Raw genomic sequence first — 19,434 nt, 5'->3', positions numbered from 1 at the left:
CACTCAGGGATGGTGGAAAACCAACTGTTAGGCTAAGGTTCCACGTCATGAGAATGCAGCTTTTTTGTTGCAGATTTTTCTGCAGTTTTTTGAGCCAAAGCCTCATGATTCCACAACATGGGGCCTCAGCATTCCCTGGGTTTCCACCAGTGCTTGTTGTACGTTCGGGGATTCTGTTCTCCTCTTCGCATGAAAAATGCAGAGAGAAAAGCAGGTTCCCTAAGGTAATCACATTTTTTTATGCAGATTAGGTTTCCAATCGGGGGTCCTCTAGTGGACCCCCCAAACGGAAACCCAAACGCAGATGTGAATCTAGTCTTAGCCTAAAGCTGTAGTAAAAAATTCAATAGATTTCTCACCTCAGCCAGTGAAGCCCAGAAGTCATCCGTTTTGGCATTCATGAATTGATACTTCTTTAGGTAATTCTAATGTGAGAATAAAATAGTAAATTATAGATTGCATATACAAACAAAAAAATGATGAACCAAAAACACATTACTAATAACCCTGAAACAGCACAGGGTTAACAATTATGGCGTCCATCCAAAATGATAAATCTTAAAATTATATTCTCACATATTTATATAGTGAATAAAAATGAGCGACAAAAGCATGCGCACAAATAGAGGAAATACCAACAAAAATCACCACTTAGGTGGGTAGGACATAGGGAACTGACAATTAATATATACGGTTAACATAAAGTGCATGAACACAGAATATACTGATAATAGCAACCATCATAAAAATATACATAAATGTAAACAAGCAATGATAGCCTGTAATAATAAATCAGTAGAAGTATGAAATAAGGAGGTCACCATATGTAAAGTATGAAATGACAACCCTAGGGAAGCCCACCTGATGGGTCTGTTCACTAGGTAGGTTTCCCTAGGGTTGTGATTTTATGCGCACAATAAAATTATATTGTAAAATGCTGGCTCAAAGCAAGACAACTAAAAGTTGTTAAAAAGACTAGACCATCTACAGATACATCAGATTAATCCAGCAATAGAAGGACTGAACACCCAGGAAGGTATAGAATACTTAGAAAACCAAAAATTGTTTTTATGGTTGTAATTTTCTAAATTTCAAAAAGTAATTAGAAATAAAGTTGTGTAGCAGAAATATTAAGAACAGATATAGTTGAGGCCAACAGGTAGAAGAGTTGCGCTCCTTCTGCTCAATAGTGAGCTGCAAAATCACTCAGGAATCTCCTCCAAATCTTGGGGAAAATTGCAAAACCCAATCTGGGTGATGTACTTTTTTTGGCATGAGATGACTTTAGGCTGGGGCTGCATGCAACTGGGATCGCCGGTCTGTGTGACCACTGGCCGTATGGGAGTAAGTGAAGTTTAGAGCATATAGCTCCTATGCCCAGATGTGATGCGCTCCTCTTATAGAACTTGATCAACGCAACATACCTGGGCACAGGAGCTATATGCTCTAAACTTCACAGAAATATTAAGACGATACTATAAACTGATAAATAAAATAATATCTGCTGTATATCATAAAACGTAATGTAATATAATACTGTACCTGACATCCTGACTGGAATTTCTGTGGAGTAAGCCAATTTTCAAGCATTCTTAAAATGGAGGCTCCCTGTAAATACAATATACATTTACTATCTATTGTTATCCTCTATATTACACACTGATTCAAGTTATTGTGAAGATTTAGTGTGAAACTAAGTTATATATTATATCAAGGAAATGCATACACTGCTTCCGGACTGACTTGACTGACAATGAAATACTTTAAATTTGATCACCCAATGGGGATTAATTCATTATAAAACAGGTTTAACAAAGCCATGTTTTGGGCCAGTAAACATGGTCCTTGTATTGGCCAGGTTACTGGTTTAATGTGGCTCAAATAATCTTGGAACTGACATGATACATTCAGTTCACCTAAACTCCATTTGGACAAGTGGATGAGGTGGTCAAGTATCCATTTATTTCAGTTGGAGCACCGGAGCGCTGTATTACTGCTGTCTCCAGTGTTCCCATTGAAGTGAAAGGAGTGGTACATGTCCATCTTGACCAAGGCTTCATTCGGACAAGGGGACAGTACTCCCCCGTTCTCCTAATTGGTGGGAGTTTCAGGGGTTGAACCACACCACTCTACAAATTACCCTTCAAGTTACCCCCTATCCTATAGATGGGAATACTCCTTTAGGGTTTATGAATGTCGTCTATCCAGTGGCACAGGGAGAAGCAGATCAATAGCCACCCTGAGACACAATATATTCTTCCTCTCAAATAATAGGGTCGAATAATATGGCAAGGGGTGGAGAAGGCCATGATTTTTTTTTTTCACTCATTTTCATATAAATTTTTGTGTGCACTTGGTGGGACTGTAATGCCTTTCCCAATGTTTCCTACATATTTTTATAGTAGTGTCATGAGGAAATTCATGTAAAAAACAGATGAGCCCAGATATATTTCTGATATTATTTCCAACCTTGTTATACGAAATGGCATCAAAGACGGACGTAATCTCTGCTGGAGTAGAGACCTCAACAATAATTGGATGGGATGACAATAATGCATCATCTCTCATTACAGGTAACAGGTCATCTATTAAAATTTGATCAACCTGTAAAAGAAAGAGTTTATGGTTTTTGGTAAAAATATCTGCACAAACAATACAAACAAACTGGATTATGCTTAGCACAAAGCCAAAGATGGTGGTCACCATATAGGAATTTTTCCGATGAATGAATAAATGAATCTCTGCATCTAGAATTAAAACTGCTCACCATTTTCCTGGTTTTCCTCAATACTTAAATGATAAAGTGTCAGTGCTTCCATGCAGCCATATTGCCACTGAAGAAAGTATAGGAAGAATACGATAGTGAGAACAGGCAAATGAAGGTTCAATGGAGGAGGAGGAGCGTGTGCTTGGCGGAGGTTTCAGTATCAAGTCTTTTTGGGCCTTCTTGGCTTTTTGAGTTGTTGTGATACTACCACCAAGATGCTTTGTCACTCCACATAGACAGCAGAATGTGGGTGAGCAGTAGTAATGTGGGCGTACAGACAACAGCCAGAAGCTGCAAGGTCTAAGGTGAAGGGGGTACTCCCAAGGAAAGCCTATTTGTCTATCTATATATTAGTTGAGTATTTTGTTAATTTGTATACATCAGGTTCTCTCCTGGTTCTGGAGCCTGGGCTAAGTTCTCCAGAAGATGAAAATATTAAGCTATGTTTTCTAGCTAAAATGTGTTGACATGAATGTCAAAGTGTGTAGAGAATTTCAAATTTTCATATTGAGCACTAGCAAGTATCTGGCTTATGGTTTTTAGCAACCAAAAACTACCCCAAAACACTGCTGACAATGGCGCAGTAATACATGTAAATCAAGCTTTAAAGGGGCTCTATCATTGGGAAAAGTCATTTTTAACTAATCACATCCTTACATAGGCTTTAGAAAGGGTGTGGCTATTCTACACCTACCTTTAGTATGTAAATTGCCTCAGTGGTTTCTGAATAAGTCCGTTTTTATTCATATGCTAATGATCTTCCAACCAGCACAGGAAGTTCCCAGCAGCACTCGTCTCTGCTATTATCTCCTATGTGTGTGAGGCAAACAGGAAGCTGAGTCATCAGCAGCAGCAGCCTCCCATAGGAAACAACAGCAAAGAGGTGCATGATGTATCGTGCAACAGTCTAATTAGCATCTGAATAAAAACGGACTTATTCAGAAACCACCGAGGCAATTTACATACTAAAGGTAGGTGTGGAATAGACTTTGTAAAGTCAGTGCCAGTGATAGAGCCCCTTTAAATTGTGTAACTTGGCTTTTTAAAATAATTGATTCCTGTTTGACTCTTCCTTTTCTGCAATTTTGTCTTATGCTTGAGAAAAATGTAGAAGTTTATTTTAGTTTCTCTGAATGCTATATATATGAATTTTATATTTTCTTTTGCTTAAGAACAACTAACCATGTTCCATGTAGGTTCCGATGAATTCACTCCAGAGTACTCAAAGAAGCTGGCAAAGCCTTCATTAAGCCACAAGTCATCCCACCAGTCCATTGTCACTATGTTTCCAAACCACTAAAATAAACAAGTAACGCGAGAATGTTTATCCTGCATAGAAAAACAATACACTACTGGCAGCAGTGACTAAAAGGGTTATCCAAGACAAAAATAAATGACCTATCATTAGGATCAGTTGTTTTATGGGCAGTGTATGGAGCCAGAAGCAGACAACTATATACACTATGCAATGTATGGGAACGGCGATCGAGAAAATTTCACGATCACCATCGGAATTCCGAACACGATCTTTTTATGTGGGATCGAGATCGGTGATCTTTTCCCACAATGCTTTGCTTAGCCTTCACACTGAGTATACGCTGTATACTCAGTGTGAAGGCTCCGCTGCAGTTCCATAGGAATGAATGGAAGCAGCCGACACACAGCCTTAACCCCCTGCGCGCCAGCTGCCTCCATTCATTGGAATGGGAGACTAAACTAACATCTCTAGCAGCTACTTACCTCTAGAGATGGCTGCTCCGGTGCCCTCCTTCTTCTTGCCTCGCTGCCCCGCCTCCCAGGTTAGTGTTTAAAGCGCTAGGTAGGCGGGGCTTGTGGCTTAGGAGAGTGTGGGCGGGGAGACGTCACGTCTCCCCTCCCAGTACCCGCCCACACTCTCCTAACCTGCCCACACTCTCTTAACCTGGCAGGGAGGGGGCAGGGAGCAGCGTGGAGCGGCAGCGAAGCAAAAAAGAAGGAAGGCACCGGACCAGCCATCTCTGGAGGTAAGTGGACACCAGAGGGGACTAAGTAGCCAGAGGATTAAAAAAAAATCCTCTGGCTACTTTAGTGATTCACTACACAGCGTGGATTCTAACAATTATTAGATTCCATGCTGTATAGTGAATAGGATTGCTTTTAAAATCCGATCTCCGATTAATTAAAAAATCCCATTGACTTGCATTGGGATCGGAATTGGGATCGAGATCGGGTTCGAATGAAAAATGATCGGAAATCGGATTTTAAAATCGATCCTGAAAAGTCAAGATCGGCTCAACCCTACTTCCCATATAAAGAAAAGATTTTCAATGAAAAATGATAATTTGAGAATTGTCTCTAAGACATTTTTACAGGTCTTTCCTCTATGAGCTTGAGTAGAGAACTTCTAACATCCATGTATGGCATTGACATCTGCATTGATGTGACTCCCTCCAGTGATAAGATGTCAAGAAATAAAGTCTGTAGCAACTGGCTGAACAGCAAGCTAACGTTTATCAATATTATGTCTGTTTTCATGAGACAACCCTTTAAAAGGACATATGGGAAGAGTCCTTATGAAATGACCCCTTTAAAAGTAGTTATCTTCCATAAACGCCATTAAAAAAATGACAGAATCTACTGGACTACAAAATGTTTAGCATTTCAGAAGATGCAATATATCTTGGGTTTGTCTATTTTTGGTCAGTTTTACCTACTGCTGTATGACAGGAGGTCCGATTAATAATGGCTATAAATCTTATCCAGCTTATATACATGATATATACCAGTTATATACCTGATGGACAAGCTCGTGAGCAATTACAGCCGCAACTCTTTGCTTATTGGTTGTGGCAGATTCATTAGGATCATAAAGCAAGTTGGTCTCCCTATATGTGATCAGTCCCCAGTTTTCCATAGCTCCAGTGCCAAAATCAGGTATTGCTATTTGATCTAAGTCAGAAAAAATAAATTAAAAACCAACAGTAAATACAACAGTAGATTTCTCAAAGTGTCACTATATTAAGGTTTTTAAGAAATTTCGAAAAACATAAAATTTCAATAAAACAAAACTATGAAATGGTGCAGAATGTACTGTATATAGAAAATGATGACTTTATACACAAAAACCTCAAAGACTAAAACTTTATATAGTTCTTATAATTGTTAGCTATAATCATGAAGGCATCATATTTTACTGGGGCATCAGAAGAGTTAATGTAATGTAAGGCAATGTCGCTGGGTCTATGCTGTGTAATATAGTGGAGACCCATCAGCTATGGCACCCGCTTAGCTCCTGATTAGGCACCATGTTTAAAGTGCTGGCACCTGCCGTAATGGGTGATTTGTTTCTGCTTCCATGTCTATTTCTATATATATAGTTCAAACACTTGGCTGATTTACTAAGATATATGTATATGCACCAGAACTGTGATTTGTTTTGCACAAAACAAACTGATCTACATTATGTAAACTGCATATGTTATGTGTTGTAGATCCTTTTTGTGCCTATGCCCCACTCATGTTTGACTAGGGGAGGGGCTTACAGGAATGGGAAGTACTGTACTTACTGAAAAAAGGGAGGGGCTAACAATGCAACAGTTCTGTGCTGAAGCAGATTTCTGTCACAAACTGTCACAAATCCACTAAAATGTCAAAATAAAATAGAGAGTCATGGGATGTGTTCACACTGTTTCTTTTGGAGCTGTTTTTAAAGCATTTTCTGAAAATGCGTGAAAAATCTCCATTGGTAATACTAGCTTATCACACTAGCTTATTTTTTCAGTTATTTTTTATTTTCACAAAAGAAGTGTCCTGCCCTATCTTGAGTCAGAAAATACACTTCAACTCCCATTGAAATGAATAGGAAGCCTATAAAAAACAACAAAAATACAAAAAAAGGCTTCAAAATGAAAGAACTGCTTTTTGAGGCTACTTTTTCAAGCTTGACAAAAGAAGCCATGTGAACCTACCCTTTAGATGACCCCACTTTATCATTTAGGCTACACTTTGATATATACCCTGAAAATAATAAAGGAACATACATACCAAGCTTTGGAAGAGAATATTGCATATCAAAATATTCTTCAAAAAAATCAAACACAACTTTGGTAGTGTCGGCCGCATATACTGCTGTCTGTCGCTGCAGAGGCTGCACGTAGATTCTTAGCTGCAATACAAAAGACATTCATCGACTGAGAGTAAGGTTTATTTAGGAAGATTTTTTTGCTCTACACAATTTACAGTGGGTGTCTTGCTTTAAGCAATTTCATTTATTTCTTTGCTTTACCACAGTGCCTTGCAAAGGTATTCATACCCCTTGAAGCTTTTTACATTTTGACACCTTACAGTCACAAACTTTAACATATTTTATTGAGATTTTAAGTGATAGACCAACACAAAGTAGCAGATAATTGTGAAGTAGAATGAAAATGATACATGGTTTTACACAATTTTAAATCAGTAAATCAGTACCCTGTTGTTTTTCCCTAGCGGCAGCTGCCAACTAATAGGTTTTTCTCAGTTTATCTAATTCAAGCATATATGCCATTTAATGGGGTTCCAAACTACCATTTGTCCTTTATGACATTAGTGTCTTTTTATGTAGTAGAGGGGCATTTGGGCTCAGTCATGTTCATCTGCCCTGGTAGGGATGCTACCTCTACACCCTCTTCGCCTCTTTACATTTGATCAGCCCAATAGCCCTTTGTGATAATGTGACAGGGTAAAGGAACATGGAAGACAGGATTTTAACTTTGCTCCTCATTGAGATATAAATTGCTTTGGGTGTCTGACAATCTCTATTCCCACTATCGTTCTGGGGGACTGGCCAACAGTTACTGAATATGTTGTGCTATTAACGACACTTGTCATCTATCTACAGGAGTGTAACCTCCAGTGATCAGGAGTACAGAGGATCAAAAATAGCCCATGCTTTCTCTTTGAGGGTCCATTCACATGGAGGAAAATGGTGAGGAATTTGGTGTGGAATTTTCGATGTGGAAAAAAAGCCTCCCATTGATTTCAATGGGTTCTGCTAGCTTTTTTTTTTTCCACTAGTGGAATTTTCCACTAGCAGAAAATTCCACTAGTTGAAAAAAAGCTAGCAGAACCCATTGAAATCAATGGGAGGCTTTTTTTTTTCCACATGGACAATTCCACACCAAATTCCTCACCATTTCCTCTGTGTGAATGGACCCTATGAATGGAGTGGAACCGATTCTCCAGGAATTGCTAATAAGTGCCAGGATTGAAATCTCCTGCAGCACCAGCAGCCCCATCACAGTGAAATGAGTACTGGCTATGTAAGAGTACTGCTGCTCCATTCATCAGGAGGAGACATGGGAGACTTTCAGACTTTCAAAATTTCTAATTTTCCGCTTCTGATATTTTGAAAAACATAAAACTTCAATAACACAAAACTATGAAATGGTGCAGAGCGTGTAAGAAAATTATGATCTTATACACAAAAACCTTAAAACCTCTTCTAGTTAGATGAGATCATTGTATTATTGTTTTCTTTACATTTTACACAGCATTTTAACTTTTTTGGATTTGGGGTTGTATTAAATCTATCACATTCTGTAAGGGCTAGTTCACACGGGGAGCAGAAGGGCGGATTTTGTCACCGAGAGTGACGGCTTCTCCCTCCGGAGAAGACTCAAATTAATGGGCCGAGGTTGCTGCTGCGAGGCGCGAGCCACGGCATCCGCCTGAAGAAAGGACAGCTTGCTTCTTTTTTCCGCTAGCGGCAACATGCCACTAGCGGAAAAAAGAACGCTAGCGGTCTCCATAGACCACCATTGTGAGGGGGTGGATTATGACATGGAATCTGCGCCATATTCCGCCCCCTCTGTGCCCGTGTGAACGAGCCCTAAGTGTATGTTCATACGGCGGAATTTTTAATCCGCGTGTGAACACTTCCAGTGCACCGGCATCCAGTCATGGCATGAGCCTAATCGGGAGGGCTCCTTGCGCTGTGGATGCTGCAGCTGAGTCGGCTGCGGAATCTGTGGCAAGATAGGGCAGCTTGCTTCTTTTTCTGCTACTAGCTAGCGGAAAAAAGAAGCGAGCGGCTCCCATTAAAGTCAAAGGGAGCCCTTTTTGGAGGCAGATTTTGAGGTGGACTCCGCGTCAAAATCCGCACCAAAAAACATTGTGTGAACACACCCTAATAGGGTAGCTGAACAAATAATAACAATAATACATTTTATTTATATAGCGCCAACATATTCCGCAGCACTGTACAATTTATAGGGTTCAGATACAGACATACATAACAAAGAACGTCATTTCACACAATGGGATGTTTTGTAACCCTCACAAAGCAAAAAGTAATGGTGTAGTAAGTCTCAGTCTCTAGTAAACTAAAAGTATATTAGTTAACATCAAGGTGAATTTAAAAAAAAAAAAAAAAAAAAAAGAGAATTTTTACTTACAGGAATCCCTCTTTTTGAAAATCGTTCCTCATATGCAAATTGGTGGACTGCAAACGCAACCAAGTATGTACTCATGGGCACTGACTTATGGAATTGTGTTTTATTCCACCCATTTCCAAGGTCTTCAGATTTCTAAATAGAAGGAAAAAGTTAGGTTAAAATATCTTAAGCAAGCTTAATGTAGTATTTTCAGTTCATATATGCAAGTATGTATTTGCACTAAGACTTTCAACAATATAATTGATCTATGATTATTGATTATGTCTTTCAAAAATCTCCTGCTGTTTTTCCTGTTTGTCTGGAACTTCACATATCATCAACCCATACAGATTTCTTAAAATCTCACAAGCTCCCTAAATTTATTTCATTATGATAACAATGCTCTATTTCAGCATATGAATGTCATGGCGGAGTGGAGTCTCCCATTCAGCATCTACATCTATTCACTGGATTAAAGAGAAGCTCTGTAAGGTTACGTTCACACAGGTTTTTTGGATCGGAACCTGAGGTGGAGGCCACCTCAGGATCCGATCCAAAAATCAGGTAGCCGTGACTGAAAGCCGGTGCATTGCAGCGGCATCCAGCTGTGCACTCTGCTCCGGATTAGGCCCAATGAATGGGCCTAGTCCGGAGGAGAGAGTATCTGCAGGCCGAATCTAGCCCGGATGAGAGAGTATCTGCAGGCCGAATCGCGAGGCGACTCGGCCTGAAGAATGAGCATCTCACTTCTTTTTTCTTGAGCTGGAAGAAACAGCTCCCAGAAAAAATACCTGAGCGGCTCCCATTGATTTCAATGGGAGCCGTCTTTTTGGTCAGGCTTTTGAGGCGATTACGGCCTCAAAACCCTGACCAAAAAACTCTGTGTGAACTTACCCTAAAAGCAGCTCATTTAATGGACTTGGGTTGTCCATGTATTTCATGTGAATGGTCACTATACAATACTACATTTCACCTGCATGAAAATAGATTGATCTGGTAATGAAGGATTACTTCAATTATAGGCAGTGGAAAAATCATTTATATTTACCTCGACAGGCATATTGGAGAGAGCATTATAATCTGATGTATGGATGATAGTGATTGTATATGTTGCTTTTTTGTTTGGTTCATCGAAACATGGGAATGACTTCCGTGCATCAGTTGGCTCATGATCCGTAGCTGCAATGCTCCTTGGGAAGGAAATGACAGTATTTAGTGATCTTTTTTAGCAAATGTGTTCTTGAAATTTAGACAGGAATATGTAAATAGACTATAAGGCTTTGTTCACAACTATTCCATTTATTTCTGTTTTACTGTTCGGAATAGGAACAGAAAATTGAAAATTATTGCAGCATCGGATCTGTGATATGCCAAACACATGGACCTTATTGACTATAATAGGCTCCATAGGGTCTTCATTATTTTATTCTACAAAATAGCACACGTGCTGCATTATTTTCTCCAGAATTTTTAATGTGAATGTTGCCTAACATTGACAAGTTATACAAGGTTATACTTTTAAATCTTGTCACTCAATAAGGACCTATCACCAGGTATAAAATGCTATATGTCATACATGATGTGAGAGCTGCTGAGTCTATGAACAAAGTGCCATGAATAAAAGAAAAAAAAAAGGTCCACCTGATCAAAAGATATGGATCTATTAGGTTCAAAGTAAATTAGCTGTGATTCTTCATATTTTCTTTGAGAACAGCTGATTCACATATGATCTACCATGGGCAATATATTGGATTTAATACAAAATTGTTCAGGAGCACAGTGACAAATAATGTATGACAGGTCCTCTTTAAGGTGTTACATACTGGATTAAAAAAAAATAAAGAAACAACAAATGCAGAGTACCAATTCATGTGGCCTGCCCTTTGTATGCTGATGCATGGTGATAGTTTACATGTAAGGTTACCAGCCCACTCACAGGTTTCATTATTGAGGAATCTCAGCTATGTTGAGTTTATTTGTGCTGACAGTGACAAGTCCTGCTTTCTCCTCTCCACTTGTTATTCATGAAAACACAATAAATCAGGCGGGTGGCCTCCTTTACCATATCATAAACTACAAACATTCTTGACATGTGGGGTCTGTGTATTTGGCTAAAATGACCACTAGTAGGACTATAGACATCTCAAGATCAGCAAAAAATAAACATTGATGAACACTAACTTTTCAAGATACTTTACATACATCAATAATACAAATGAATTGTAATAAATCCTATGAGAGTAAAAATGCTTCTTTCCCTACTAAGGCTATTTTCACATTTGTGTCAGTGGTTGTATTAGAATTCTGTCAAAAATCATGAACAAAAAAGTACAGCATGTCCAAAGACATGATAGACATTACAAGAGATAGTAGAAGGACCCCATTTAAGTTAGTGGGGTCCATTAGGATCTTTGGGTTCCTATCCTCCTTGGGGTTTACATTTTTCTGTTCCTATAACACAGGGGTAGGGAACCTTTGGCTCTCCAGCTGCTGTGAAACTACAACTCCCAGCATGCTCCATTCACTTCCATGGGAGTTCCCAGAACAGCAGAGCCAGTATGCATGTTGGGAGTTGTAGTTTTGCAACAGCTGGAGAGCCGTACGTTCCCTACCCCTGCGGTATAACAGAACAGAGAGGTGGAATTCCTTACATTTACCTGGCTTTTTTCCTCCTTCCCCAAAGGATAGGCCATGAATCTTATAAACCGAGAATAGATACAAATAATCTCTTGGACAGCTGGCAGGGCATATACCTTGGTAGGTTTACCTGGAAACAGAAATAGCTGATAGCTAAGCACCAAAAAGGTACCAAAATACATAAGAGCAAATTCTGCCAAACTCACTGATTTTGTAAGGACCAGTCAGCTATATTATGTGTATGGGGTTTTGCTGCCTCTCTTCCCCCATGGAAATGAAATAAAGGATCAAGCCAGAGAATTAAGGGTAAGTTCACACAGAGTTTTTTGGTCAGGATTTTGAGGCTCTCTTTGAAATCAATGGGAGCCGCTCAGGAGTTTTCTTTCCGGGAGAAGAAGCGAGATGCTCATTCTTCAGGCCGATTCAGCCTGAAGACACTCCCTCCTCTGTACTAGGCCCATTCATTGGGCCTAATCTGGAGCAAAGTGTGCGGCTGGATGCCAGTGCAGTGCACAGGCTTCAGTCGCGGCTACCCGGCTTATGGACTGGAACCTGAGGCGGCCTCTGCCTCAGGTTCCGGTCCAAAAAACTCTGTGTGAACTTACCCTAAGTGTGCTGAATTTCTACAACCACAGGAGATAAGCCACCATTAGAGGTGACTGGCAGTGGCATATTCCCTGCTCCCTATTGACACCACCTGTAGGCATGTGTATGGGAAAGTCAGGAAGGATAGCTACCAGTCATTTGATTTTTTTTTTTTTTTTAACATAATTTTTTTAAACAATAGGAAATCAGATGATTTGTACATTGGTACAGAATGATTCTAACATCCTGAGTCACTAACTGGACAACCACTGCATATCATTAAACCGCCTCATCTCTACCACCTCCTTGGAAAGAATTACTCACAGAATGATTTACTGGATCTGTCCATGCCTGAACAGCTTACCTTTGATCTTGTATTACTTGGAAAACTTTTACCAACTTCCATTACTATCTCCAAATGACTCTCACTTATCTTATCTATAACTCCCTATTGTAAAGCTAGATTGCTAACACCAAATGTGAGATCACATACTTCTATGTACAACTCAATGTTCTGTAAAACATTAAAATCACCAGAACTGATGCAGACTTCAGTACGATTCTAACATGCTGACCTTTACACATTTCTACATTCTTTTCTGTACAACTCCCTACTTTTCAAAAAAGTCAGTAAGGTCAAAGAGTTTCTTCAGATGTCACCAGCAGATATATTATGTATCTCATCCCATATCTTGCTGTTATGCTATAATGTTATAATGTTATTATACAGACAAAATAACCCATGTTACTGTTACAGGACAGTTAATAATAGAATTTAGAAATATATGCTGAAACTTTGAAACATATTAGCATTGCAGATACTGAAAATAAAACTCTGTCATTTCCTGGAGAACTAGCCTACTGAGGTCTCTGGAAAACAACAGGATAACATTTGCAATGTAGATGGACTTTAAAGATGCTATCATTTAATAATAATGCTGTCCATAAATGTCATGAGGTTTATTAATGAATCGACTATAAACGATAATTCTCAACGATAATTGCTAGTTATAAACCTAAATTGATTGCATTCCAACAAGTTAGGCTCCGTCAAGATGTCCACCTCAAATTAGTGGATGAGAAGGTCCTGCATACATGGCTTTTTCATCTTAAAACAACAGACACCAGACAGACCCCATTATAGTCAATAGGATCTGCCGGATGCCATGTGTAATAGCTATTAGAGCAGTCCACCTCTCCATTATTCTGGTCCACCAACGGATCATAACAATGGATAGGCCACCACTAGTATGAATGCAGCATAACCTGTCCCATGGCATCCAGCTATTCAATAATATAACAATGAAACTTATATGAACCAACCACTTAGATCTGCAGAGAAAAATTGTCTAATGGAGGTTAAAGTTTCTAATGGAGTCTGAAAGCATGTACAGCCCCCCTCGCCTAGACTAGACTAATAAAACAGCCTTGGCACTGTACACAAGTCACTCCAACTCATATACATAGCTATAGAGGATCCCAACTCTTTCTTACTTCCCTGGTGATAATGTATATCCTAGTCCAAAATTTGTCCATTATTCTTGGTTTGCAGCATGGCACTTCTATAAATCTTGGTCCCCAGTATGACTTACATCTAGTTCCTGGTCACCAGCATGTCTCCCCCTCTTCGTCCTGATTCCTAGCATGGCTCTCCTCATTTCTAGACCCTAATATGGCCCCCTTTCCAGTTTTCACCTTTACTGCTAACCCTGATCATACTTGGCCCAATTACCAGGATTGACCTGGCAAAAGTGGGGCTGTTAGTGTATATGCTTGGTACTGCATTGTCCTACAATCACACCTTGAGCATGACATGGGTTCTCTGTTAGAGTGTGATGCTGGTGACTTTTCTCCACTGATGTCCCTTACAATTCTCTGGCTTACTGCAGTCTAGTAATGTTGCACAGCAAAGAGCTGCAACCTCATTGTTCTCACAATATATATAAGTCCAATGTGTGGTCTTTTCAAAGGGGTCCCAACTGAAAAATTAGCTCAAAAAGTGGTCTTTTTACAGAGAGGCAGGTTCCACAGAAAATAATCGGTCATTGAAAAAATAGTTTTTAAGAAAAAGAATTGCAGAAATACAAGTCACACCAAACTAGGCCCAAAGAGATACATGTGGTGACACCAGAACTATACATTTCCACGGAAGGTGGAAGCCCCTGTAACAGACTGCTTTGGAGCACAGGAGTTGAGTTCTCCTATCTTAGGTGGCTAGTGGTGTGACAATTATTATATGACGCTTTTCTACCTGTGTGTACTTCTCTGAATATATGTGCACCAGTATAACATCTAGACTAATCTTCTATATGTTCACTATTCCTATTACTACAGATAAATTTTGTTACATACCATGGGAGGGTAAAGGGAGCGTCACATGGAGATTAAACATGATGGGTACCTCTGCTACCTGTCAACTATAATATAATCCACCAGAGGGTAAAGACAGAGTAAATTGAGTGTTAGACTGAGGCCACACATTGCAAAAAAGCTGCTTTTTTTAGTTGCAGATTTTGCAGATTTTGTTGCGGTTTTTTGAGCCAAAGCCAGGAGTGGATTGAGCAGAAGTGAGAAGTATAAGGCTTCCTTAATATTTCCCATTCTTTTTGTAACCATTCTTGGATTTGGCTCAAAAAACCGCAACAAAATCTGCAACAAAAAAAGCAGAGTTTCCGCAACGTGGGGCCTTATCCTCAGGTAGGAATTATACATGATGGGAAAATAATTGCCCGTCACGTACTCTATCCAGTGTGATGTTCATCGATTTTTTTTGTAAGAAAATGTCCTACATTTAGGTCTTTTTCATCTGTGAGCACAAACTATTCTGCTAGCTACCAATATACATCATGGAGACTACTTACCACCAGTGTACATTATGCCATGTAATATACCCTTCTCTTCAGTCCAGGACATGATGAAGAGACAATTTATGATGAATTATGATACAAAGCTTTGACTTTAATTCTGTAATCTCCAGGGTATTATATACACAGTGTATCACACCACTGTTACAGATTCATCTCCCAGGAATTCTTCTTCATTAATTGGCAAGTCATTCTGGAAATTACAGCTAATAACTGGAAGAACTGGGGGGAGTATACTTATTCTATAATTTCCAACATTTCCTGCCAAGAAATGATAGACAGTGATACAAATTGCATTTATAATGCGGCAGCCACTGGAAGCCATGAAAAGTTTATGAATATCTGTCACCCACTGCATTTTCTGCTCATGCTAGGCAATGAGGCTCACAATCAAATTTTTCTGTCTGTCACATAATGGTCAATGTCATATCTTTTTGGAATATATGAGAAAACCCAACAGACCTGGGGGGAACATACAAGTTCCATACAGATGTTGTCTTTGATCAGACCTTTAAACATGATTTTACAGCGAATTGATAACATAAAATCTCACAAACAGTTTATCTGTTGGAAACAGGCAAGGCAAAGGCAATAGACTTTATCGGTCATTCCCATTGACTCTAATGTAAAGAACTAAACGGGCACTGGTTTCTGTCATGTCTGTTTACTTTTGTAATGGAAGAACTTTTTCTTCCATCAGAAAAGTAAAAAACATGAAGCAACAAAGTTTCAGTCATGTTTTTTTTTTTTTTTTTTTTTACATGGGGGTGAATGCAGATGGACACTCCACAGAGGGGGCTCTGTCTGCACCTGTCTTTTAACATTAATTTCTCTCATTATGTGATGGATAAGAGCAAAGGACATTAAATAATGGAAGCATAAATCCACTCTTCCAGGTGGATATTGCTAGAGCAAGCTCTGAGCTTATGATGGGCAATGAAGGAATGCTGGGAGTTTTTAGTTCTGAAACTTGCAGAATAGTAAAACACAGTGTTGAATATAATATAAGTTGTATGCAAGACGATACAAGATAAAACATTTCCTATGCTTTACTCCTCGCTTAACTTTTATTTAGACTTATTCTATATATAAACCATAAAATGACAGGTGAACTGCATTACTAGCAAAGTTTTTAGCAGTCTCTCAGTGTTCTAGCAATAACCCACTACCAGCAATATACGGATGTTTACGACATATATAATGTCAATGGACTATGTAAAGGTATTGCTTTGACAGAATATATTATACTTCAATCTTTTAACATGTAGATATTAACTGTAACAATTCTTCAGTGACATCTATTGTCTAGTATTCTATATAATCAGCCTGATAATCTACGCTAGAGTCCATTTTACATTGGCCAATGTGAAAAGGTGTTCTTTCTGTTCAATACCCTGTGTAAACATGGTTGGTTATGTCCCTGCACACTACCATATTATATTAGTGACTTCTTAAAGGGATTCTCTTATCTCAGTGTTTCACCTGCCCTCCTGTCTCTTCTCCCTTTTACTTCCTGGTTTTCAGCTCACCCCAGCTGCAAGCTCCGTGCTTGTTTCTAAATGGCAGTTATCTCTGGAGTTACATCCTGAGATAACAGAAGCACTGATCAAGAAATGTTTCTAGCCCTTATCAGAGCTCAGCGACTGAAAGCAATATGCAGAGAGAGGGAGAGAAGGGATGGTCAGGAGCAGGTTCCAAGTCATCAGTCCAACCAGAGAGGTGGTTTGTAACCTATTCAACCAGCTTGAAACATCTAGAAGGCATAATCTGGTAAATGGGGCAAGAAAGATAAAGCAGTGTATTGGGTAAACACTTCAGTTAGCTTAAGCTACAAGCCTGTATATGATCCTGGAGATGAAAATATCCCTTTAAGTTGTAGAGGGGCCTTTGAGTGAATGTCTCTACCTAGACACTGTTTGTTATTTTAGATTTTTCTTGATGCACTACTTGCACATGTAGATAGAAATATTTGTCAGTATTAATCACAGCCATAGACAAATCTAAAACTACACTGGAGCAGTTTAAAGGGATTTATTTTGAGCATGGTAAAAAGATGGGCACAAATGCCATCTGAGCTCGAGAAGAAAGTTGTTACCTCAATTATACCATGCATACTAGATAAATATCCCGAGAGAAGAACTGGCAAATGCGTACTGGTAAATACCTGCCTGGCAATTGCTTAGTAATGTAAGCTATATGCCATCAAACACTGAGCTTTAAGAATCTAAATGTAACTGGATGATCTGTCAAAGGTAAAGTATTTGGCACCATAAAACTAACTCCATTGTTTGCAGTCAATTTTCATTGACAATTTCACTACAAATAGAACAAAGTAAAGTGCCTTGGACACGATCTGCATCTTAAGTAACATTTAGTTAGTGATAGCGTGCTAGATATGTGTGCCAGCTGTAGTGAAAATTGCCTTGGACACTTGACAAAAATATACCCATGTTTTCGATCATACAGTTTAATGAGCACTGGTTCAGAATAGTACTCCATGTAATCTATTATAGAGCTCATCTGAAATGCAAAAACATTGGATAGAAAGGTTATACATTTATGTAAACTTTTTGTCTTAACTCTGCAGCTTCTTGGAATTTGGAAGTCAGAATTACAATGGAAACAAAAATTGCTGAGAAAAATGGTTCCAACCATAGTATAATGCTGTGATTACTTGTTACCTTCCCATTGATAATGATGATCTGCAGCAATGTAATTGAAAGTGGTATTGTCATCTAATGAGGAATATGGCCTCAGGTGTGACTGCATATTCTACACCACTATAGATTACTCCTAGAAATGCTGCATGTATGCGTTGGGTGCTGTCAGGGACCACAGCACAGATTACAAACCACCAGAGCATACTTACTACCATACTAACACTGATACTCCTACAAAGTAGAATGCATAATGACAATTTATATCAAGAGAAAAGATATAAATCTTAAATACATTACTTGGTCACTCCATTTTCTTGGTAGGTGGTTCGGTAGAAGCCTACTAGGGAGCCATTCAACTGTCCTGAAAATTGCAGTGTCAGACGGTAGGTATCATTCAGTGAGTCATCATCGGCATTGGGCGTCAAAATTTGGTTGGTTTCAAACACCACATACTCATGGCGTGTAAATTCAAAGCAATGGTTGATGGGGATGTCCTGGTTATTTCGGTCTTTCAAACTGGGCTGCCCTGTAATCTTGCTCTCCCTTATGTGTAGCCACAAGTGCCGGCTGTCAGATCGAGTCAGCTTCAGCCAAATTGTCACCGTACCGTTGTATGTATCTTTGTCCATTTGAGGCTGGATCTCCAAGTCATAGTGCAGTGGGGAAATGTAACTTGGCAATCTGAACTTACTCCAGTCCCCATGTTCATTATTTTCAACTGGGCAGCCTTCAGGGTTTGGTAATGGCTGAGTAGTAGTAGTAGGTGAAGATGTGGTGGCACTGGATGCAGGTGGCTTGGTGGCATCTCCATTGGTGCTTTTACATGGCTCTGGATAGGTAAGTCCTACTCCCAGCCCAACAGCTAGCCCCACCACTACCACTGCGGCTACAATAGCAGCGACATGCTTTCCCTTGATGCAGTAATTCTTAGAACCCCCCTTCTCAAACATGTCCATGTCTTCAATTTTGCTTCCCATATTGAGAGCAGTTAGCTGTTCCTGCTCCTCTGTTCCTCACTGCTGAGCCCAGGCTGATGTGAGACTTTCACTGCTTGAAGAAAACTTTTATCAGCTCCCCTTCCTCCTCCCCCTCCTGATCCCCCTCCCCGCCTCTCACAGGGCAGTGTAGCTGAAAATAACTCTGTGTTAATCAGCAATAGATGATATTGAGACGTTATACAGAGAGCATCCCTATACTAAAGACCTGAGAACACCTTGTCAGTGAACTCTGCCCTTACTGCTGAAATTACATGTTATTCATTCTGGAATCATGCCTTTAGTTCTATACACTTCAACTTCTTGAATGGTTTATTAAGCCATAGCGGTATGATGTCTGATTCTGGGTTTCCATATAGTTATTTTATAATCAAAAATGTCAAATTTTTATGTCTAATCATCGCAGTATTTTCTGGGAGTCATAACCTTTTTTATGTTTCCATTGGTGTAGACAAAAACCTTTGAGACTGAAAAAACTTTCAATAGTTTTGTTTTTTTTGGGGTAGCAATAGAAAATAAATTAACTTTTTTCTT

At 39.3% G+C, this 19,434-nt stretch overlaps 1 protein-coding gene across 1 annotated transcript in view; it reads right to left on the bottom strand.

The window, feature by feature from the left end:
* The window catches only part of ENPEP (glutamyl aminopeptidase), a 41,215-nt gene extending 22,333 nt beyond the window's left edge, over positions 1-18,882 (bottom strand). The window contains exons 1-9 of the mRNA XM_075265402.1: positions 18,203-18,882; positions 10,208-10,349; positions 9,181-9,312; positions 6,791-6,911; positions 5,541-5,695; positions 3,950-4,063; positions 2,470-2,604; positions 1,543-1,608; positions 360-425 (exon numbers count right to left, since the gene is read on the bottom strand). Coding sequence (XP_075121503.1) covers positions 360-425; positions 1,543-1,608; positions 2,470-2,604; positions 3,950-4,063; positions 5,541-5,695; positions 6,791-6,911; positions 9,181-9,312; positions 10,208-10,349; positions 18,203-18,882 — 1,611 coding nt within the window. The remainder of the gene's footprint in view (positions 1-359; positions 426-1,542; positions 1,609-2,469; positions 2,605-3,949; positions 4,064-5,540; positions 5,696-6,790; positions 6,912-9,180; positions 9,313-10,207; positions 10,350-18,202) is intronic.
* Between the last annotated feature and the right edge of the window lie 552 nt (positions 18,883-19,434).

Source organism: Leptodactylus fuscus, chromosome 1 (genome assembly GCF_031893055.1).
Source record: "Leptodactylus fuscus isolate aLepFus1 chromosome 1, aLepFus1.hap2, whole genome shotgun sequence".
In the NCBI taxonomy this organism is placed as follows: domain Eukaryota; kingdom Metazoa; phylum Chordata; class Amphibia; order Anura; family Leptodactylidae; genus Leptodactylus; species Leptodactylus fuscus.
The sequence above is the reverse complement of the archived record's forward strand: the minus strand, read 5'-3'. Positions and strand labels throughout refer to the sequence as shown.